The sequence below is a fragment of the Plutella xylostella genome, chromosome 19 (genome assembly GCF_932276165.1).
Source record: "Plutella xylostella chromosome 19, ilPluXylo3.1, whole genome shotgun sequence".
Taxonomy (NCBI): Eukaryota; Metazoa; Arthropoda; class Insecta; order Lepidoptera; family Plutellidae; genus Plutella; species Plutella xylostella.
This window is the reverse complement of record NC_063999.1, coordinates 8,422,057-8,445,778: the sequence shown is the minus strand read 5'-3', so window position 1 is coordinate 8,445,778 and position 23,722 is coordinate 8,422,057. Positions and strand designations below refer to the sequence as shown.

General features: G+C 35.8%; 2 protein-coding genes across 2 annotated transcripts; both read left to right on the top strand.

Annotated features, from left to right (window-relative positions):
• The first annotated feature begins 4,011 nt into the window (after nt 1-4,011).
• On the top strand, nt 4,012-6,918 carry LOC119690574. The gene is made up of 3 exons (XM_048627940.1): nt 4,012-5,453; nt 5,553-6,437; nt 6,908-6,918. Exons 1-3 carry the CDS (start codon nt 5,351-5,353, stop codon nt 6,916-6,918), a joined length of 999 nt encoding a protein of 332 aa, XP_048483897.1. The 5' UTR covers nt 4,012-5,350.
• Nucleotides 6,919-8,611: 1,693 nt separating this feature from the next.
• On the top strand, nt 8,612-11,403 carry LOC119690573. Its single transcript, XM_038106131.2, has 2 exons — nt 8,612-9,491; nt 10,131-11,403. Exons 1-2 carry the CDS (start codon nt 8,663-8,665, stop codon nt 10,508-10,510), a joined length of 1,209 nt encoding a protein of 402 aa, XP_037962059.2. The 5' UTR covers nt 8,612-8,662; the 3' UTR covers nt 10,511-11,403.
• Nucleotides 11,404-23,722: the final 12,319 nt, after the last annotated feature.

Below are 23,722 nucleotides of genomic sequence, written 5' to 3'. Positions count from 1 at the left end.
TTAATTCCCCTACTCTCATTCTGCACAAGACATTATCTTCTATTAGTAGTGCAAAGCTTAACTTAATTGGCTATCGTGTAGGAGTAAGGACAAAATGTGCAATTTTGCTCAGCAAATTTAAACTAATTTCTTTGAGCGTAGTTCTTACCTTCTTTGTTTTAGAAAATAGCTAGCCAGAAGCTTACGTTGGCATTTTTCCGGAAAATAATCTACCTATTGGTGTTTTTACCTAAAATTATTATGACTTATAAAATATTGACGACCGAATGGCGTAGTGGTTAGTGACCCTGACTACTGAGCCGATGGTCCCGGGTTCAATTCCCGGCTGGGGCAGATATTTGTTTAAACACAGATATTTGTTCTCAGGTCTTGGATGTGCCCGTAAAATGGCAATAGGCCCGCCCCCTATTACATTGGGACTAACATAACACTCTGGCGAAAAGTGGGTGCAGCAATGCACCTCTGCCTACCCCGCAAGGGAGTACATTAGTACAAGGCGTGAGTGCGTGTTTTTTTTTTGTGTGTTTTTTTTTTATAAAATATTTCGACTATGCTTTAACTAACTTTATCTAAATGCATGTATTCTACGTAGTATATTTTATTCCTATAGGCCAACAGTATGCAAGTTACCTACTAACTAGGCTAGGTATTGCTGCGAATTGCGTAGAGTGAGGATAATTTATTGAACATAAAACTTTACAATTATTTGTTGATTGCGTTGGTTGTCAAGATAAATATAGTGCCACAAACTTATCTGTTCCGGTGACAGCTCACGTAAATGTGTAATATTTCTTCATTCTATAAGATTTTTAGATTGCCCATAGTAGTAATTCGCCCTTGCGGTATTAATAAACCCATATAATCCTTAACAATATATAATTAATTAGTAAGTAATGAGATATGGATCAATTTAGTTCGCTCTCACCGGAACAGATAAGTTTGTGGAACTGTAATGTGACAAAGGCTCGGTCACTGAGGAGAAGAAATTTAAAAAGAAACTCCTCACAAACGGCAAATTAACAACAGCTTGTCTACTGGAGATTCAGCCCTTAGCAAGCCCCTACAGGCCACACTAGAAAAGTGTCCTAAGCATCTATGCAAAGCCATAAATCGTTTGTCAAACAGCGCTTTAGTTCCATAAACACCCACGTCACGAGTGGCGCCACTTTACATACTAAATGTTTTCGCTGGCGATGGCAGCGTAGCAGCATACGAAATATCATCTGTTTGCTGTTCAATATTATTGGTATCGATTTTAATATGTTTTTTATCCTATAAGTTATAAGTCTTCAAATAATAATAATAAGGTCAACCGGGGCCATTGCGCCACAATACTTTGACTTTCATATTCATTTGAACATAACAAACAGACTATACGCCCTATTAAGCTATAACTTGTGATACATATTAGGAAATTTTATCTAGTTTCATGTGTTGATGCAATTTTGTAGAATTTTAAATATCTTCTATGTTTAAACGACGTTTCTACAAAAAATGGGATTTTTAGGCGCAATAACCCCTAGTGGGGCTAATGCCTCTTTCACTAGTTTTGTGTACTTGGAAGAGCTTTTTACAAGTTTAAGAAGATATAATGTATAGATTTACTATTAACGTTGCTAATTATTAGCTTGTAAACTAAATACTGCGCTTAGTTAAGGAGAATTGGTTGATCAAAAATTTTCGGGGCTATGGCGCCTACACACCTTAATTTCTTGTAGTGGCATTTACCCCATCCAAGATTCCAGGGGTGCTCAACATTTTATTTATGAATACTTTATTGGACTTAAAAAAAGTATAAATACTTACATGACAAATACAAATAAAGTATAAAAGCATACAAGGGCATATTTTTTTATAATTTGCAATCAAACCACAACTTAGTAAGTATACCATTTTTAGAGTCTGACGGAATTTAAATCATTACAAAACTATTTAAAGTTTTAAAAACAAGTGGGATCATTCAGATTATTCATTTAATATGACTATTTTTTTATTTATTATTTATTTTATGATTATTTTCTATACACCGTGTTAACCACCTTATAATGTCGACACCAAATGACGCAATTTTTTTAAAACATTTAGTTTAATTCATATTCAAATTATTTACGTTTTAGTTGGATTACCAATCTAAGAATGTTAATTCTGATACGCTGTTAAATGTTCTTCAATGTTGCAGAAGGCGTCATTAACCTAGTATTTTTCGTTTAGGAGTAATTTGGTGCTAATATCTCTGGAACTTTTTCATTGCTCGTGAGTGTATAAAATACATTTATCATAACATAAAATGTTTAGAACCTCTGGAAATGGGGCTATTGCGCCGCAATAGAGGCAATAACCCCATCAGCCCAGAGGCATTTACCCCAATAAATAAGCTAAACCTATACATTTTTAATTGCATATTGTGTCCGAATCTTACGTTATTTCAATAAAATAATCAAAACAATATGTAAAGCAACAAAACAATAACAGTATTAACAGTTAAGAAACATAGATTCTTTTAAACAAACACACATTTGGAACGATTAAAAAAAACGTGTCAGGAAACCGGAGGTGGCCAAAAGAGGTGAAAAAATTAAAATGGCAAATTATTTAAGAAAATTGCTTCGGATACAACATCTATTGGTCAGTGGTAAAAGTTTGAGTTCCAAAGATAGATAGCAGATGACTCCAGTAGTTCTAAAGTATGAGGTTCGGAAGATAAATTGATTCGAGGCATTAGCCCCGTAGGCGACTTGGCCCCGGTTGACCTTATGCCTATGCAGTGTATGTTAATACGTACGAAATACGTCTTAGAAATTGCCTCAGATTTTCAGTTCAAACTAGACTATCGTGACGTTTTTTTTGTTTCTTATTGACTTTATTTTCCGCCATCCATTTCTATATTATAATTTTATCATCATATTATGTAAATTTATAATAATTCATTGTGCTATAATATTTTTGAACTTATTATCTAATAACATTAGTTACGATACTCAAAACAATTGACATCCATGGTTTTTTTTTCCATTTTTTTACTCAATGGAATTTTTCAGACAAATAAAACGTTTACTGGCTTTTTTGTGTTAAGAGTAATAAGAATTGGATTCTATAACTTTAATGACACCATTTCAATGAAACTCACAAAATATAGTAGAGACACCAGCAAACACGGTCGTACAGATTAAATAGGAGGTCTTATCGCTAAGAGCGATCTCTTAACAGACAACCTTCAATATTTTACTCCTTTACAGGCAAAACATACTTACCTTCGCTCCTTTTAACCACTGCTGATGGCTAAACTTTAGATATTTCAAAGTTACAATTATTATTAATATGCACGTATATGTGCACGTAAGTTCACATAAGTTAGTTCCTATGTATAAAGATTCTTATGAAGATTATTTCTTTATTTTCTTTTAAAACAATCTCAGAAATCCTACTAATATTATTATAAATGCGAAAGTTTGTGAGTATGTGTGTGTGTGCGTGTATGTTTGTTACCTCTTCACGTCAAAATGTCTGCACCGATTTTAATGAAATTTGGTATGAAGTTAGCTGACACCCTGGATTAACACAAAGGCCACTCTTTAGGAAAACTTTTAAGACGAGACAAAGCTCGCGGGAACAGCAAGTAACCCAGATAGACTCACTCCTCATATAAGCAGACATGCTACATAGACAGCAGACAGCCAGGAAAGACTGTCATGCAATTGTACGTTTAATGCATCAAAGTTGAGTCGTGGTTACCGTAGCAGCGTTCCGAAATTTCATGAAGGGGTTACTCTATACTGACGAAAAAATAACGAACGAGATCTGCTGTGCAATCTTCAAGTTTCATACTACAAGACAGAGTAGTGGCTCACGCAGCAGTGCTACGAAATTTAGTTTTTCGTCTTATAGAGTGACCCCTGGCTGGTATGCTAGATTAACCCTCCCGTACCTATTAGCAGAGAGCTAATAAATATGCAAGTTGCCGTCTAATGGACGTGCAACATTGTGTTCTTGGGGGTGAATTGAGGGTTAGAATTTGTACGATACAGACATGTATGTAGGTAGATGTATGTACATATAGTACTTATGAGTCAGTCACACGTCGTACGCCCTGACAAACACATGTGTAAACTTACAAGTTGAATAATATACAGTCCATTCAATATTTTATGTGGGTTTCATTACCAGTGCCCCACATTATGGTCCTTCTTCGGAATTTATAAATCTATCGTTTGGATCAGGGCGCTGTCGCGAGTGTGGCTCATCTTACATTTCATTGCATTGGCCGTACCAACGCCATTTTTTACATCGGACTCTCGGACTTTTTTGCGGTTGTGCGGAGCACCGGACTCTTACACTAACATTTACAAGTGCCGTCAATCGTGGACAGTGTTACAAAATTACCAAAGACTTTATCTGGTCTTGCGGAGTGTTTGCTGCAAGTGCACTGCTATAAGTGTTTTCACCGGACTTTGGACTTTACATTACATTACAAGTTGGTTGCTGCTATAAGCAATCGACGCCAGATTGCCCTTGTTGCTTCTGGGAATCATCGGGTCTCGCGGCTATAGTATTTTCTGCGAGTGCACTTCTATAAGTGTGTCACCGAGGTTTGGACTTTACATACAAGTGGATTGCTGCTATAAGCAATCGTTTCCAAATTGCCCTTGTTGCGGCATCTTTACATCGTTTTATGATACAGTTTAAGAGTGAGAGACTATACATTCGAGCTGCATTCATAGTTTTACAAACATTTACATGTGCTAAATTTCATGGTTCACCAATACACGTAGCCATTTCCATCGAATACGGTTGGCCAACATAGCTTCAAGAATTCTACGTCGAGGTTCCTGATTGGTGGAAAACGAGTCAAATTGACCGTTTCCGCTACTGCGAGAGGAGGATAGCTGATCCAATCCGTAGAGGGTTAGAAAGGGACGGCATATCGTCGGGAGCGCTCGTCCCAGGTGGGCCAACTTCGAAAAAAGCAGCGACGCGAGCGCCATCCGCGGTCGGGTGACTGCAACTCGTCGAGTCGGCAATACTCGGAAGCGCTCGTCACAGGCGGGCCAACCTCGAAAAAAGTAGCGACGCGCGCGCCACCCTCGGTCAGGAGACTGCAACTCGTCGCATCGGCAATACTCGGGAACGTTCGTCACAGGCTAGCCAACCTCAGCGGTCAAAAAAGGCGACGCGCGCGCCACCTGCGGGGACCGCGGACCAAGCTTCGATTGATTCGAATTCGACGTTCGACGCCATTTTATCTCTTTGAAAATTTCTTTGTTGTTTGTGTATTTAGCATTTTTCAAAAATATAATATTAATCTATATTAATATAACTAAATACAAGTGTAAAAAGTTATAGAATCTCCAAAATGGAGGAAGATTTAAAGAAATTGAAGGCTGCCAGGGGGCAAGCCAAATGTAGTATCACGAATATTTGTAATTTCACAAACGTGATTAAAAACTTAGAAGAATGTACGTATTCTCAGCTATTAGTAAAAAAAGATAGGCTTGTTGAGGTATTTCAGAAGTACTGTGATTATACAATAGATATTTCTGTGTTGGATATTTCAGATAAGGAGGAGTTTTTAGAATATGAGGAGAAGTATTTTTGTGCTTTGTCTGCCTTGACTGAGTACCTCACCATGAAACAAGGTTACTCTGCTTCGTCATCGGGAAATGCTTCCACCAGCTTAACTAACAACAATCACACATTCCAACGCTTGCCACCTATCGATATAAAAAAGTTTAGTGGAAAGGTATGTGAATACTATGATTTTATTAATCTTTTCACCAGTGTAATTGCCAATAACTCAAGCTTATCGTCCTGTGACAAGTTTTATTACTTAAAAACATCATTAGAGGGCGAGGCTGCTGATGTAATCAAGCATTTAGGCCTAACTTCTGAAAATTACACAGTAGCATTACAACTTTTGGCTGAGAGATACGATAACAAAATGAAAATAATTAACCACCACATATCTGCTTTATTAGACATAGAATGCCTAACAAAATGTACTGCACCTGCCTTAAGAAACATTGTTGCACAAGCTAAACAGCATCTAGCTGCTTTAAAAACGTTGGAGGTACCAACTGATCAGTGGGATCTCATCATCATTTGTATTTTACAAAGAAAGTTGGACCAACAAACGTTGCGGTATTATTATTTAGAACTTAAAGACGGCTTACATAATTTGCAATCTTTTCTCAAATTTATAGAACAACGAGCTGCTGCGTATGAGACTGTGGCAGATGGCTATAGTTCCAGCTTAAAAAGAGGTCATGCAGTGAGTGGGAGCCGCACCGCAAGTCTGGTAACAACCTCCACCCAAAATAGCAACAACAACAATGACAACTGTAAGTTTTGCAATTCAAAATATCACTTGCTTCACCAGTGTGAGAAGTTTAAGCTATCTAACTACTCAGATAGAATCTACTTTATCGAATCCAATAAGTTGTGTAAATTATGTTTAAGGTTACATAGCCAAAAGTGTAGGTATGCATTTAGGTGTAATATTTGTAAAGAACGGCATAATTCTTTACTGCACCAGGAGAAAAAACCAAAGCAGGTGGCATTGTCTATGAACATGGGTAATAATATTTTATTGCCCACATTAAATGTGGGGTTACATGATAAAAGTGGGAATGTAATTTACACTAAGGCATTATGTGACTCGGGGAGTCAAGTTTCATTAGTGTTACATGATTTAATTAAATCAATTGATTGCAATATTTACAATGAACAGAGTGTCATTACTGGCATTGGTAATGAGACAAATAATATTTCACAAAAGGCTGAATTTACAATTCATTCAACCACAAACCAAGAGGCACTTACATTATCATGCTGTGTAGTGGAGAATATTACGTGCAACATGCCTCAATTTTCAATAGATGCAAAAGAATTAAATATTCCTGATCATGTACAGTTAGGAGATAAAAACTTTTACAAAAAGGAGAAGATAGGTATCCTGTTAGGGTGCGATATTTTCTTTCAATTGCTCTTGCGGGATCAAATCCCAATTGTACCTGGAGGTCTTTGTTTGTATAAAACTTTGTTTGGGTATGTTGTGGCTGGTAAGGTCCCTAGACAGGGTAATACTATACAGGGTGATGAAAATAGTTCAAGCAGTCATCTTTTGAACGTTGAGTCAGAGTCGCAACATAACTTAGAATTATTAAATGAGTTAAATACAAATATAAGTCAACTCTGGGAGTGTGAAAAAATTACTGAAACATTCACAGAGGCTAACACAGAACAAGAACTTGCTGAAAAAATTTATAAAGAGACAGTAGAATTAAAAGAAGGCAGGTTTCATGTTTCATTAACTTTGAAGCAAGATTATGATAAAATAAAGTTAGGAGATTCATTGACAAGAGCTTTACAAAGATTTCACAATTTAGAAAAAAGATTTGCAAAGGACAGGGACCTATTTTTAAAATATAAAGCATTCATTGATGAATATGTATCTTTAGGTCATGCACAGTATATTGAAATTGAAAAATATAATATAGACGATGTTCCATTTTATATTTTACCGCATCATCCTGTATTCAATGACAAAAGTAAGACAACAAAGATGAGGGTAGTTTTCGATGGGGGGATGCGTACAAATGAGAATGTGTCATTAAATGACATATTGTTAAATGGACCCACGGTTCAAAATGAATTATTTAACATTCTAACTTTGTTTAGATTTCACAAATATATTCTTATATCTGATATAAAAATGATGTTTAGAAATCTTATGTTAGACGAAAACCACTGCTCATTGCAGAACATTTTATGGCGTGAGACGCCTGAAGAGAACATAAAGGTCATTCAACTTAAAACTGTGACGTATGGGCTTAAATGTTCAAGCTTCCTAGCAACGCGATCTCTGATAGAGCTAGCTGATATGTATGAGGAGGACTATCCCCTAGGAGCCTTTGCATTGAAGCATAATGCATATGTTGATGATATTAATACAGGGTGTAATGACATTGAAGAGCTCAAAGAAACAAAAAGGCAGTTATGTGAACTGTTACAAAAGGGAGGGTTTGAGTTACACAAGTGGTGCTCAAACTGTCCAGAACTTCTCAGGGACATACCACTCGATAAACAAAGTATAAGTGAGGTCGATTTATTTAAATCTGAACATGTTTTGATCAAAACTTTAGGTCTTACATATGATGTCAGTACAGACACTTTACGAATTAACTGTCCTGAGCAAAATTTATTAGATATCTACACAAAACGACAGGTATTGAGCTTCATGAGTAAAGTTTTCGATCCGCTAGGTCTAGTAGGGCCAGTTGTAGTGTTAGCAAAAATTATTATGCAGAGAACTTGGGCTTGTAAAATTCAGTGGGATCAGCCTATCCCCCAAGAACTAAACAGTGTTTTTATAAATTTTGCAAAAAATTTATTTAAAATGAATGTTAGCGTTCCTAGGTGCATAAATACAGTATCTGTTAAACAGATAGATCTTGTAGGATTCTCCGATGCATCCAGCAAGGCACATGGTTGCTGCTTGTACATAAGGGTCATTGACTCTGAAGGAAATATAAGTGTAACTTTATTGTGCTCCAAATCTAGAATAAATCCAGTAAAACAGCTTAGTATTCCTAGGCTTGAATTAAACAGCGCATTGTTATTAGCGCATCTTGTAAAAAAGGTTTACGATGAAATAAACAAATTAAATATGAATCCCTGTGTGTATCTACATTCTGATTCACAGATAACGTTGGCTTGGCTTAAAACCGAGCCCCAACAGCTGACAGTTTATGTTTCAAATAGGGTAAAGACTATACAAGAAGAAACTCAGGGTTTCTCGTGGTTTTATGTAAACAGTCATGAAAACCCAGCAGACGCCTTATCGAGAGGAGTTGAACCTCATTTATTAGAGACAAATGAGCTGTGGTGGCGAGGACCTGGCTTTTTATATTGTAAAGAATTCCCCAACAATAGGGACAATTTCACGATGCCAACTGATATACCTGAAACAAAGGTTTGTTTGGCGGTAGATAAAGCTGAAAAACAAGAAAAACTTGAAGTGTTTTCTAAGTTTTCAAGCTTAAACAAATTAATACGTGTGATGGGATATGTTTATAGATTCATTAACATATGTAGAAAAAAGGCTAAAAGAAATGCAGGTCGTTTATCTTGTCAAGAAGTAGATGCTTCATTAAAAATGATCATTAAGTATGATCAACAACAGCATTTCAAAGAGGAAATCGCAGGTTTGTCTTTAGGGAAAGAAATTGCAGCACATTTAAAGGCATTAAATCCGTTTGTTGACGGCATGGGTCTTATGCGAGTAGGTGGAAGGTTACAACATGCTGACCTACCTTACTATCAAAAACACCCAATCATATTAGCCAAAAAATCTAATATAACCCATCTAATTATTGAAAATGAGCATAAAACTTTGATGCATGCAGGTCAAAAATTGATGTACGCTTCCTTGAGCCAAAGATACCATATAGTAAACGGCTTAAGGGAAATTAAGCATGTAGTACACAAATGTCTCATATGTTTCAAATTGAAGGCAAAAACGTCAGAGCAGCTGATGGGATCTCTGCCTCCAGACCGAGTCAACCCAAGTAGGTGTTTTGAAAAGGTAGGCATTGATTTTGGAGGTCCATTCATAGTCAAAATGCATCGTATAAGAAAAGCTCTTACGTACAAGGCATACATATTATTGTTTGTCTGTTTTGCCACAAAGGCAATTCATATTGAACTTGCATCTAGTTTAACAACTGAATGTTTTTTGCAGTGTCTGAAAAGATTTATAGCTAGGCGTAATAAGCCCTCTGTTATATATTGTGACAATGCTTCGACCTTTAAAGGCGCGAATAACGAATTAAACGGATTGTATAAGTTACAAGCTAATCAACAGCACCAAGACCTGATTCTTGATTTTACTACTAGTGCAGGCATAGATTTTAGCTTCATTCCAAGCTATTCACCAGTGTTTGGAGGCCTTTGGGAAGCCGGAATTAAAAGTGCCAAAGGACACATTAAAAGAGTGGTGGGTAATCAAATATTAACTTATGAGGAGTTAAATTCAGTTGTTATACAAATAGAGGGAATTTTGAATTCAAGACCACTGTTGTCTTTACAAACAGCTGACTTTAATAATATGTCTTACATAACACCCGGCCACTTCCTTACAGGTGCCACCTTGAGCACTGTTCCTGAACCTAATATCAGTAACATACCAATCAACCGTTTAAAATTTTGGAAACAGTGCAGTCACATGACTCAATGTTTCTGGAAATCATGGTCTAGAGAGTACCTCATGCAACTTCAGAGTAGGCCTAAATGGCGTAAGCCACTACCTAACATATCAAAGGGTATGTTGGTCATCTTACGAAAAGATAATGCCCCTCCTTTGGTTTGGCCTATGGCTCGTGTGGTGGAGACATTCCCTGGTGCAGATGGGAAGGTAAGGGCCTTAACTGTCATCACACCAAAAGGCACAGTAATGCGTACTAGTATAGGTAAGGTTTGTCTTTTGCCTATAGAAGACAATCAGAATCAAATCTGAGGACATAAGGTTGCTATCTGGTTGTTTTCAGGATTGCTGTGTGAATCTCACTCACTCACGGTTAGGTATATAATAATAAAATGTATTCTAATACATAGGTTAGGTCATAGAAAGATTCTAGGCCATTGTTAAGTTTTGTCGTTAAAATTCCTAGTTACTACAGGAAATTACGAAGTAAAAAATAACTTAAAATAAGATTTAGTTTAAGTAATAAAGTAGAAATAAGCATTTGTCATAAGAACATCTTGTTCCTTTTTGTTGGTTGATGTTGTGTAATGTTTAAACTATTCAGTATCATTTCAACACATTCTCAGTATCACAAAAATAGTTTAAAAATTGCTCATAGTACCTAATTATATGAAAGGTTGTAAATTGTTAATAGTTTTTCATAAGTACTAACAAAGGTATAATATAATAACAGCTCTAAGCATCAACATGAAAGAAATTGATAAAACATTAATTTGTCTGTTTCCACTTACTGATACTTAATAGATACATACCTACTGTGTTTTCTTACTTGCAAAAATAAAACCACCTTTTTTAATATGTTTGTATAAATTTATATTTGTTAGGATATATCTTTATGATGTACACATCATGTTGTCAAGCAATAAATTTAAATTGAAACTAAATGAGTAAACACCTAAAAATATGTAGTAGGTCAATCCTATTGTAACTACTTTAAATTAAAAATAGAAAACTTTTAATGTTTGTTCAATACTTTTAGCTTTTAAGTAGTTTATCTTGCTGGGCCCCCAGTTATGTACGATACAGACATGTATGTAGGTAGATGTATGTACATATAGTACTTATGAGTCAGTCACACGTCGTACGCCCTGACAAACACATGTGTAAACTTACAAGTTGAATAATATACAGTCCATTCAATATTTTATGTGGGTTTCATTACCAGTGCCCCACAGAATTACATCTTGAGTGGTTTTCAAACGCTGTTGAGAATTCGGAAGGATTGTGTGTTTGGTTCGTTCGTACGTGAATTGTAGATTGTAGGTATTTTGTTTACATTATTTTACGAAAATGTAAGCAGTGATATGTGAATTATATGTAAACATTAGGTATGTTTGATTAAAAACTTAAGTACCGATAGCTACAACTGAGAACCTTGATTCATCTTGCGCTGAAGCTGAAAGTTTGCTAAGAGGGAATGCACCGCCTTGCGATCTCGACTTTCAATTTCATGGTATAAATACACAGACCATAATTACCACTTATAAAGAATTAAATTTAAAAATGACAGAAAATTTATGGGGCATGTCCGTTGAAGTTATTAGTCATGTTATTGATATCCTAGCACCCCACTTGGCTAATCTTTTTAACAGATGCATTGAGGTCGGTGTATTCCCCGATTTGATGAAACTTAGTAAACTAATACCGCTTTTTAAATCTTGTGAGAAAAATGATCCCAATAATTTTAGGCCTGTATCAGTTTTGCCAGTACTGAGTAAAATATTTGAAAAAATTATGCTGCATCAAATGCTTTCGCACTTTAGTATTCACGGCCTTCTCCATAACCAACAGTTCGGTTTCACCAAAGGTCGATCTACAACTGACGCTGGTGTCGCGTTGGTCAAACACATATTTAGTGCTTGGGAGGAACGTCTTGATGCTGTGGGTGTATTTTGCGATCTATCGAAAGCATTTGATTGTGTGGATTATGCCACTCTACTTATGAAACTTAAATATTATGGGCTAACTGGCAAGGCTCTTACATTATTGGAATCATACTTGAGCAACAGAACTCAACTAGTTGACATAAATGGAGTGCGTTCGGCTGGCTGTCCTGTCAGTATGGGTGTTCCCCAAGGCTCGATTTTAGGACCATTCTTGTTTCTTGTATATGTTAACGATTTACCGTTTTTGGTAGATAAATTATGTGAGATAGTACTGTTTGCTGATGATACTTCACTTATATTTAAGTTGAAGCGACAAGAAGTCAATTTTGACAATGCAAACAGTACTCTTTCCATAGTTGCTAATTGGTTCACTGTAAATAATTTAGCTCTTAACTCCAAGAAAACAAAATTTATTAAATTCACTTTGCCTAATGTAAGACAAGTAGAGACATATTTGACATTGAATAACGATAAGCTAGAGTTAGTAAATGAAACGGTATTCCTGGGTATTATAATTGACTCAAAGTTGCAATGGGGACCCCATATTGAGAGGATAGCCGGTAGATTGAGTTCTGCAGCTTATGCGGTTAGAACCATTAGACAGTTAACAGATGTAGATACAGCCAGGCTTGTGTATTTTAGTTATTTTCATAGTGTTATGTCTTACGGAATTCTATTGTGGGGACGAGCGGCTGACATTAATCAAATCTTTGTTCTGCAAAAACGAGCAATTCGAGCCATATATGTATTAGGGTCTAGAATTTCATTAAGAGATACGTTTAAGGAAATAGGTATACTAACTGTTCCATGCCAATATATCTATGAAAATATTATGTATGTTCGTAAAAACTTAAATTCATTTAGTAAAGTAGGAGCCACTCACGGTATTGAGACCAGAAACAAAAATAAGTTGCTTTTCCCCACACTCAGACTTTCGAAAACAAACACATCATTCATGGGGAACTGTATACGTTTTTAGGGTTCCGTAGCCAAAATGGCAAAAACGGAACCCTTATAGTTTCGTCATGTCCGTCTGTCCGTCTGTCCGTCTGTCCGTCTGTCACAGCCGATTTACTCGGAAACTATAAGTACTACAGTGATGAAATTTGATGGGAATATGTGTTGTATGAACCGCTACAAAAATACGACACTAAATAGTAAAAAAAAGAATTGGGGGTGGGGCCCCCCATACATGTAACTGAGGGATGAAATTTTTTTTTTCGATGTACATACCCGTGTGGGGTATCAATGGAAAGGTCTTTTAAAATGATATAAAGTTTTCTAAAAAACATTTTTCTTAAAGTGAACGGTTTTTGAGATATCAGCTCTCAAAGTCGTAAAAAGTATGTCCCCCCCCTCTATTTTTATAACTACGGGGTATAAAATTCTAAAAAAAATAGAGGTGATGCATGCTAATTAACTCTTTCAACGATTTTTGGTTTGATCAAAGTATCTCTTATAGTTTTTGAGATAGGTTGATTTAACTGTAATTTTGGTTAAGTTATTGTGCTTACACTATATTTGCTGCTACGGAACCCTTTGTGCGCGAGCCCGACTCGCACTTGGCCGGTTTTTTTATAATAAATTATCAAATGAAGCAATAAACCTTACTGAGCAAAAATTTAAGAATTATGTTAAAGCTACATTATGTAGTAAAGCTTACTAAAGTATAAATGATTATTTAAACGACAAAAACGCGTGGTCTTGTCCACCTCAGCTAAGGCTATTGAAAAAATGAAATGGATATAGGTACTTAAGTAAAATTGTAGGTACTAGATATAAGTAAAAATTGTAATAGATTATAAGGAAAAAGTTGAAAAGATGCTCGAGGAGTTTCTTTCGCCATTTCTTTCCTTCTCAATGACGGGGCCTTTGTGAAATGGTGGTAGATGACTATCGACAAATAATTGTAAAATTTTACGTCGATTAAACCATTTGAATTTGAATTTTGAAGTACGATATTTCAATTTATTAAGTATATTAATTAATTGTGTTATTTTCTTTAATTTTGATTATAATTTTAGCATTTATTGAAATAAGATCAATTATATTAAATATATAATTATGATGTGATAGTAATATTAACACCTCGACAGATTTGGAAATAAACTAACTATACCGAACACAGATACCGAAAATATATACCTACACAATATTTTTACGTTTTCACTTGTTTTCGTTCAAAGCAAAATTTAGTTAAAAAATATTTAAATAAATACCTATATTTGTTTTCTAGTGCAGTTTTTTGTACATGAAGAGAATTGCTGGCTAAAATACCGACTGCCAACCGAGAACGCTTTGAGCCAAAGATTTTCTTAGCAAAACCACTTTGCGGTAGATGACTGGCTGCTCTTTCAGATTTTTGCGGGGCTTATTGCGTTTTGCAGACTTGCATAATTTTACACATAATAAACTCACGGGCAAAGAAAAGGTTCCACTGAGAAAATCACCAAAATACTTCTAAACGGAATGGCTTACTTAATGACGCCTTCTGCAACATTGAAGTAGGTGTGTGTACATAACAGAGCATCAGGATATTACCAACTAAAAACGGTAATATTTTGTTACTTTCTAAAATTAAATGTTTGAAAAAATCGGTCGTTTGGTGTCGACATTTTGTGAGTGGAACTTTTTCATTGCCTGTGAGTGTATATTATTTGGTGAAACGCAATCTCTATAAGTAATTATTATCTATACAGTACAGAAAAACAATACCCTTCGCTCTTTCAATACCACGGTATATATTAAGTTGCATCACAACGCTCCATAACAAACATACCTGACAAATGCTACCATAAACAATGAACACTAAAATAAGAGGCAGAATATTGCAGTTTTTGGGCACCATGCGAATAGCAAAAGGTTTCAGGGTTTCAAATTTCAGAATAAACTACTATCAGGGCCGACAACATAGAAATCGCATAGCTTTAAAATGATCAACCAGCTACATAACTATATTCCAACGGGTGGACCTACCCTAAATTCTGTTTTTTATACCTACACTAAATTGACAGATTCTGAACGGACAATCGACATGATTATGGACTGATTTTTCAATAGTCAGATAAAAGTTATCTGGGGAATAAATGTGATGCTGTCGCGTCAGAATGTTTGTGTGATACAGAGACAGTAACAAATTTATTCCTCAGATAACATTTATGTAACTATTGAAAAGTCAGCCCTTGGATAAGGATTTTTTTAAATCCTGTTTCGCTATTGTTAACTTTTTGTGTTCTGTATAGAAATGTATAAAAGAAAGATGTCTTACTATTTGTATTCATGAGAGTGGCAGCATATTCGTGGTTGATATCAAGTTCAAACACCCCGCTTTTCTTGTGACGATATCATTTTAAAATGGTTGGCAACGAAGATAAAATAAACTACGGTGGTGGCAAGTTACGACACCGTTAACGTGGAAAAACATGTGTATAGTTAGTTATATTATTTTTTATTTGCTTATATGTATACTACCTGTTCCCGAAAGCTTCGCTTCGCCTTAAAAAAATTCCCGTGGGAATTCCGGGATAAAAAGTAACCTATGTTATTTCTCAGGATCTATATAGACCATGTGTACTTATACCAAATTTCATTCAAATCCGTCCAGTAGTTTTGGCGTGAAAGAGTTACAGACAGACAGACTCAGTTACTTTCGCATTTATAATATTAGTTAGGATTAGGATAAACCATTGTACAATCACTCTTTGTTTGCACTAACTAAAACATATAGGTAAATAATTTAAAATACTTTAGTCAAAAAAATTATATAAGGCCTACCGAAGTAAAACCGAGTAATTTAAATTCTTACCACCTCACCGAGTAGAACTAGCAGCATCCGTTAAAGATCAGTTGCAACTTGAAATATTTTTTTACCGATCAGTGTTCTGAGGTGGCAGTGGGCTGGTCATATCTGCCGAAGAACCGATAACCGTTGGGTAGATGAGTTCTCGAGTGGAGACCACGAACAGGCAAACGCAGCGTGGGACACCCTCCTGCCCGCTGGACTGACGATCTCAGGCGGGTAGCCGGTAGAGATTGGATGAGGAAGGCCGAGGACCGAGTGTTGTGGCGCTCCTTGAGAGAGGCCTATGTCCAGCAGTGGATGATTATTGGCTGATGATAATGATGAGTATTCTGAATTTCATAAAGTCTATTTCCATCTTTCGGACACAAATACGCTCCGACTGAGCATAGAACCCGGTACCCTATGGCTTTACGATCCGCGGTACTATTTATTCGGCCCCTCTTCCAAATTTCCAAACATTCATCCTCTTGAAGCGTATCTAATCTTGAATCTTCAAAACCCAGCTCAAGAATGTTAAAGGCAAGCCGCACTAGCTTGTAATAAAATACCTTCTCCTTCGTCTTCTGTTGGATAAAAATATGGATTTGCTTTAATATTCGCTGAAACAATAGCCGGCTTAAACGGTCTTGAGCACTCAGGCGTGTTGGGTTTGAACTTGGGGCCTCGAGCCGAGCGAACTTTGTTCCAGTGGTCAATGGTTCAGTAGATGCGATCGTAGGGCGTAGTCTAAGAGAGCTCAATCTCGTTCTTAAAATACATGCAATTCAGAGCATCATACTCACATTTACCCAGGACGCAAAATATGGGTGTTATTAACGTGTTTTTCCATTTAGTCCACAAATGAGAGGTTTTTGAGGGTCCTTTAAAAAACCAAATAATAATATGTGGGGATATCTCACACACGGCCATCTGATCCCCAGCTAGGCGGAGCCTGTAATATTGTGTTTTTTTTTCATTAATTTTATAAGCTGTAGAACAGAAGGTGTTTAGAATGTGATGAGCTGAGGCATCCCCTTTTGGCTTACTACTTTTATAACAATTTGCAGGGTGGTGCATTCACGGCAGTCAGCAAGTTATGTACCTAAACTGGCCCTAGACCAGCTCTAGTTACTGACACGCCCAGCGGCCACTACACGGGTTCGTTATCGACGTCAATAAACTCGTTTAATGTACGTTCCACTAATCACTGCGCCGTATTTATGGCGAATCGCGATATAGCGATTATCTACGTTGATAACGAACCCGTGTAGTGGAAGCAGAAAAAATACCAAAATTAGATAGACAGAATAAACTTTATTTGTGCACAAAAAATAATAATAATATTGACAAGTTTTAACTCAATAAGGGTACGAAAGGCGGTCATTTCACTAAAAGCAATCTCTTCCAGACAACCTTTGGATGGAGGGAATATGAGATTAAGGGCTGATTTTTCAATGGTCTGTTACTGTCACTGTCTAATACAAACATTCAGATACGAAAGCTACAATTTTTTTCCTCAGATAACACTTATCTGACTATTGAAAAATCAGCCCCAATATTAGTAACAGCGAAAATATTGAAAATTATAAATATACTTAGACAACGGCAATCTTAGGGCTACTTCCATTCCTTGGCCCGACCCTCATTCCCCGTCTAGGAGCTGAGGGAATCTTTAATGGTCGCTGAATTTCCCTGAAACGAGATCCTTTGTTTGTTTACAAAACACTGAATAAGTGTGTATAGCACAGGTTTATCATCCAGGCAGACTAACGGGGACTGTTTGGGTGTTAGCCCGAGAGAATCCGAAATAGTGGAATTCTGACTGCGTGGAGCCTGTTTTCAACAATGCAATTTGGCATGTTGTCGGTGTCGTGTCGGCTGGATGACTCAGTGGTTTGTACGGTCAGCTGCATAAGTAGCTATACACTTTTGTACCTTGTCGAACTACTACATAACCAACTGTCATTGTTCGAATAGGCAGTTTGTGAGTTTGACAAGGTACAAATGTGTACAGCTACTTATGCAGCTGACTGTACAGTTCAATGCAAGTTACTTGAATGATATTCATGTGAGACAATTTTCTTTTTTATTATTAGGAAGGTTTCCATTACTATATTTATACATTCACCGTATAACTAAATATACCATTACTGTACACATCATAATTATTCTATGAACATAATTATACATTGCAAAGGAGTGATTGGTTTTCACTGTTGGAGTTTGATCTCTAAGTTACAAAGCTGTACTACCCGACTCATAAAATCAATCAACATTGTTCAAACGAAAGAAGAAGTTTTTCTAGCTTTAGACACACTTCTAGAATAACTTCTACGGCGGTAGAATATTAATTTCCAAAGCGTGTGTTAAGATGCCCTGAGATTGCAGTTCATAGTTTCCATTACTCCTTATTCCGAGAATGAAATGCGATAGTGAAAGTCCCAGTGACTCTCTATATGCAAGGACTTTGTCGCCCAGGAGATATATCACGATTGCTATCATACATTCACTTGCAGCGGGTCTAAAAGTCAAAGACAAATTCGTGTTATCTATCCCTTTCTTACACGTACGATGGAATATAGTACAGTAGTAAAAGATCTTTTCACCGATCTCTTTTCGCAGTAAAGACAAATAGTGAGCCTAGATAGGCATACCATATCAAGTCAATGTTTTTATTTAAAAAAATCCATATTTTTTAATATTTATATTATTGTCACTACAAGATGATAGGTTAAAGGTACCTTATACTTTAGGATAGGGGAACCCTTAAATAGACACTGAATAAATAAACCTACTTGGTATTACGTGGATCTCATATAACTTTTTACAGTTGAGTTGCGTGACTTGTTTTTTTTAAGCTCTGTTTTTAATTACATTGCAATTAACTATTACTGGTGCAATGAGTGCTAGTGTTTTTATTGTGTAGACTCTAGATAACCTCATCATACACAATGCATGCTGCATACCATACATTAAATTCGATTATGACGCAGATCAAAGCGCGTAGCTACCATTTTATGAACAATTAAATCCTAGTCTGATTCTCGGGGTATTAATTGGAATTCCTTCAAAGTCCGCAATCCTGCAGACTGCAGTTCATTAGTCACTCGAGATTGTGCTCCAGTAGGATTAAATTAATTGGTGATGAGTGGGATAAGATTTCTTATATACACTCGCAGGAATGAGAAAGTCCCACTTACTATAGAGCTTCCACTATGTTATTGCATTTTTGATGTTTCCTTATGTCTTGTAAGTAAAGTTGGTTTTCCTTTGCAGTCATCAAATATGTATCGGATTTCGAATGTCAAAAAAACTATAATAATTATAATGGACAGAGTATAAATGCCGACTTTAAATGACACCAATTCTATGTCAATTCTTTCAACTATCAAACATCTGTTAGCATATGATCGAAGGTTAGCACCCATACAAGTAACGTCAAAGTTGACAGGCAAGCGACACAGCTTATGGATCGTTAATCAGCTAATCAGCGTTTATCCATACAAAACAAGAATTAAATAGGATCGTTTGGTGGTGGTAACCCCACAGATAGACATAAAAACACGCACTACGAAGCTATATCTCTGTTTTATCTCCCTGTACCTCTATCTCCCTATGCGGTAGAAAAAGGTGACCGAATGAACCCCGCCACATAGCGGCTCGCAACGACCAAACATTTGTATGGCGAAAAGATCGCACGTATTGAAACTATTTGAATCGCAACACAAAACCTATGAGTTATTGCAAATCGACAACTGTGCTGTATACTAACAGGGTTGAAGTTTGCAAGGCACGCCGTTTCGCAACAGCACTATAACGGCCACCGTTTAAAAGACGTTAGAGAGCGATAACGTTGAATATAATGCTCTATAAAATGTCACGATCGCATCGAATTGAGATTTCAATTAAAACTTGAGCCCCACAGCTAGGTATAGCGGAGGTACTGCATGTTACTAACTGTCTATTTGAGGTTATAGACTGCAGATAGTAGGTATATAATTATGTATATTGAAAAATAACTTTGTTTCTCATCTGCATGTCTTGGCAGAAGCGGTGGTAGCTCAGTCGGGTAAGCGCCTATTTCTCACGCTAGAGATGCGGTTTCGAGACCCGGTGTTGATATGTACCAATGAGTTCTTTAGAATTTAAGTACAATGTATATCATGGCTCTTACGGTAAAGAACAACATCGTGTGGAAACCTGCATAGAGCACATATGTGAACCCACCAACCTGCGTAGACCAGCGAGGTGGGAAATGGTCCAAGTTACCTTGGGGATATGCACAAAGGTTCCACTCAAGAGAGCCAGGTGCAGGTACTTACATCCCCACAGAGAATAGAATAAAAAGGAGCACTGTCACCTACTTTAGGATGTGCATAAGCAAAAGATTCACCTGTATATTAGACGTCTCTTCGTTGAATATTTATTAAGCTCGAAAGACTCACCCTGTATATTATACATACCTACGTTGAATATTTGTACATTTATTTTTTATATTTGTGCAATAAAGAATTAAATAAATAAATATTTATTAAGCTCGTTATTAAGTGTCTGTACCACCGTTATAAAAACTTTAACGCTTGGAGGCACTCTGGCCGCGTCTGCACTGACCGATAAATAGGGTAACCATGAGTTATGTTTGTATCGGAACCGGTTTCCAAGTGTTGCCACTTTCATTACTTCTGTTTACACTTTACGTTAAGTGTAAAGTGTACTTTATTAGAGTTGTAAAGTTGTTGCGATATGAAATTTGTATTTGGCAAACTTCAAAGCCCTAAGTTAAGTTTTGTTTTAGGGCAATTTTTTGGTTATTAATGGCGGGTAGTAAAGGCTGTTTTATAGTTATGTTTATATATTATTTCACGGGATTTCTGTCCACTATGTAAGGTAACGGGTCCATATTCCGAGGTAAATAACAACATTTGAAAGTAAGTAAGAAAAATAAGCATTTGTAACCATCAATATTGATGTGAAATATTGTCTTCTGTAAGAATATACGTTAAATTTTATATTTCTTAACACAGATTCATTGATAACACATTAATTATACTTAAAAAAATATAATTTATTACACATGTCGATTTGCCCTTATACCGAGGTAGGATTATGGTTTCTTCCATATACCGAGGTAGCCTGTTCCATATTCCGAGTTAGTCCTGTCAGTGGCTCCATGAGTGTGGCCATGAACATAAGGAAATTACAATCTAAAATATCGATATACTTTTTTAACCCTAAAGTACTCCAAATAAATTTAATTATTCTAAATAGTAGTTGAAAATAATGAAAAGAATTAAATACTCTCCATTTATATTGGTTTTCGTGATAATTTCTATTATTTATGTTACATTTTCATAATTCATTATTGCAACTGGTAACATTGGCTAGAAAAAATATTCATAATGCTTCTATGATGATCTATGGACTTTTTCAAGCGATTAAAAAAAAAATAGAGTAGAGATGGGGTAAATTGATGAAATAGTGACAGTAATCGAATATAATCGATTATTGAACTCGAATGATTTAAACATTTTTTACTATAGTTTTTATCTAAGTAAGGTCTAAAATTTTTCCACGATATTTTATGTTCTTACTTAAATGTTTAAAAGTTGATGATACGTAATAAAAGTAGATGTGTAAGGGATGAGGAAAAGTATCGAATACTTACAAAAGCCAAATACCTTATCAGTACTAATTTCCGATGAGTACCTAATGTATTTACCATAAACGAATATGATTATAATAAAAGTATCTAACTACCCAGGAATCGATCCAGCATCGATTATTTTTTCATTCAAGCATAGGTCGGAAGCAAGGAACATTGCACTAGGTACATCTCTATGGCGCATGCGCGCTGGACTGGAGGCGCGCCGGCGCCATGTTCAATTTTCCGCCGAAAAGTTTGCCGCAATTCTTTGAAAGTATTTTTGTTAAGTCTTTACATTAGAAAACAAACATCTTTTATTAAATTATTATGTTTGTATTTGCAATATGCAATTGGAAAATCGATAAGGTAAGCTTGTGTGCGAATTATTTTAGGAAATTACGTAAAATGGAAATATTTTTATGTTTTTATCAGTAATTTGGCATCAGTTTAGTTACTAACCTAGGTTTTTGTTCTAGCGTTTTCGTTTCTAAACTCACTAAGTTTTGTGAAAATGGGTACCAACTTATAAGGATAAGCTTAATTCTGTCAACTATCCATACAATTTACCTACTTACTTTATTTTTCAGTGACAACAACAAGAAAATTAAAAAATCAACCAGACCCCTAAACCAAACATGAAATGCAGTATACAGGACATTCATTTATCTGGGAATTCTGGGATAACAATATTACAACGGCCATTAGACCTCGAAGTAGAAGGATAATGGAAATAAAATACAGAAATGAAATTAGGCAATTGTGTATATAAGTGTTATAAAAACTCCACGGTCGTGTGTGTTATTTTATTCACCCAAATAAAGTTTTACGTCTACAAATTTCTTTCTTTCTTCTTTTATAAAGAGTAATAAGTAGGTAGTATCTAGTAGTAGTTTCGTAAAGTCAGGCATATCTATCCACACCCCTTTTATATTTAGGAAGAAAGTCGCTAATTCATCTTGATTTTATGGTTTGATGACGGCATCGGATGACACTGCGAAGGTGTGATGTAGTCATATTCCGATTTCCGAGGTACCTACCTATGTAAAATGTCATACTCCATATTAGGGGTTCAGCAAGTATTTTAATAATCCATATTCCGAGTTATCAAATTATCGATTTAGAAACAACATAGATTTGTTACTCAAATCATACATAAAATATTGGTAAAATTATGTATCACTTACGTTAATAGCGATGAAATAACACTGTTTTTTATCATTTCAAATATACATACTAAGTTAAGGTTTTCTATGTAACCATGATTTTTGGGTCAACAATTATCGTGTCATATTAAGATTCCTAGAGGATATTTTGTACCGCCGAATTAGGTTATAAGCTTGTCACGTTCATCATTATTATTATGTAATCAAGCATATACTTCAAATGTTATTATTTGTAAAGTTATAAGCTAAAAATCATGACATAGTATTTTTCCTTATACCGAGGGTAACTCGGAGTTAGGAACAACGTATAAAAATCAGGCCCTTATACCGAGGTATTTTGTTTTTGAGTTTAAAGGTGTTAAATTAGTTTAAAAAGAGTTAAAATTTAAATTTAATGTAAGTATAAGAATATAATAAACTAAATATAAACTATTTACAAAGTTGAACGTCGTATAAATATTAAAAAACACAATTATTAAATATGGCTGGCCTTACGTAAGCCGGGTCGCGTTTGTATGAAAAACATGGCGGCGTCGCCCTCACGGCACATTACATGAGTTTTTAGTAATTTTAGGCAATTTTAAACATATTTACTACATCAAGTAGTTTCAGTTAAAGATAATGAACGATTAAATGTAATTTTAGAGTATCCAAACCTATTAAAATGAGTAATAATCATGAAAATAAATATAACTCGAAATAAGGACGCCATTTTGAATACCGCGATATATGGACCCGTTACCTTATTTCGGTCCATTATGTACTTATTATGTGTTTTTGTTGTTAGATAACTGGTTAAACCACAGAATAAGAATAGACTCGTTTCTTTGAGCTACACAAATGAAGAAAACACACAGGCATTCGATATGCAAATCTTTATACAGAGCTTTATTTATAGCGAAAACAGTGACGTTTATCTACGTCGATAACTAACCCGTGCAGCGGCAGCAGGAGCGCTACTACACTGCGCCGTGCGGTTTCCATAAATTC

What these genes read in the sequence shown, in the direction of transcription:
- LOC119690574 (XM_048627940.1), top strand. Translation starts at nt 5,351, where the DNA reads ATGGAGGAAGATTTAAAGAAATTGAAGGCTGCCAGGGGGCAAGCCAAA. An exon ending in GATTAAAAACTTAGAAGAAT is followed by an intron (nt 5,454 to 5,552) that starts GTACGTATTCTC and finishes TGGATATTTCAG; the next exon opens with ATAAGGAGGAGTTTTTAGAA.
- LOC119690573 (XM_038106131.2), top strand. Translation starts at nt 8,663, where the DNA reads ATGAATCCCTGTGTGTATCTACATTCTGATTCACAGATAACGTTGGCT. An exon ending in TGTAGTACACAAATGTCTCA is followed by an intron (nt 9,492 to 10,130) that starts TATGTTTCAAAT and finishes CCGGCCACTTCC; the next exon opens with TTACAGGTGCCACCTTGAGC.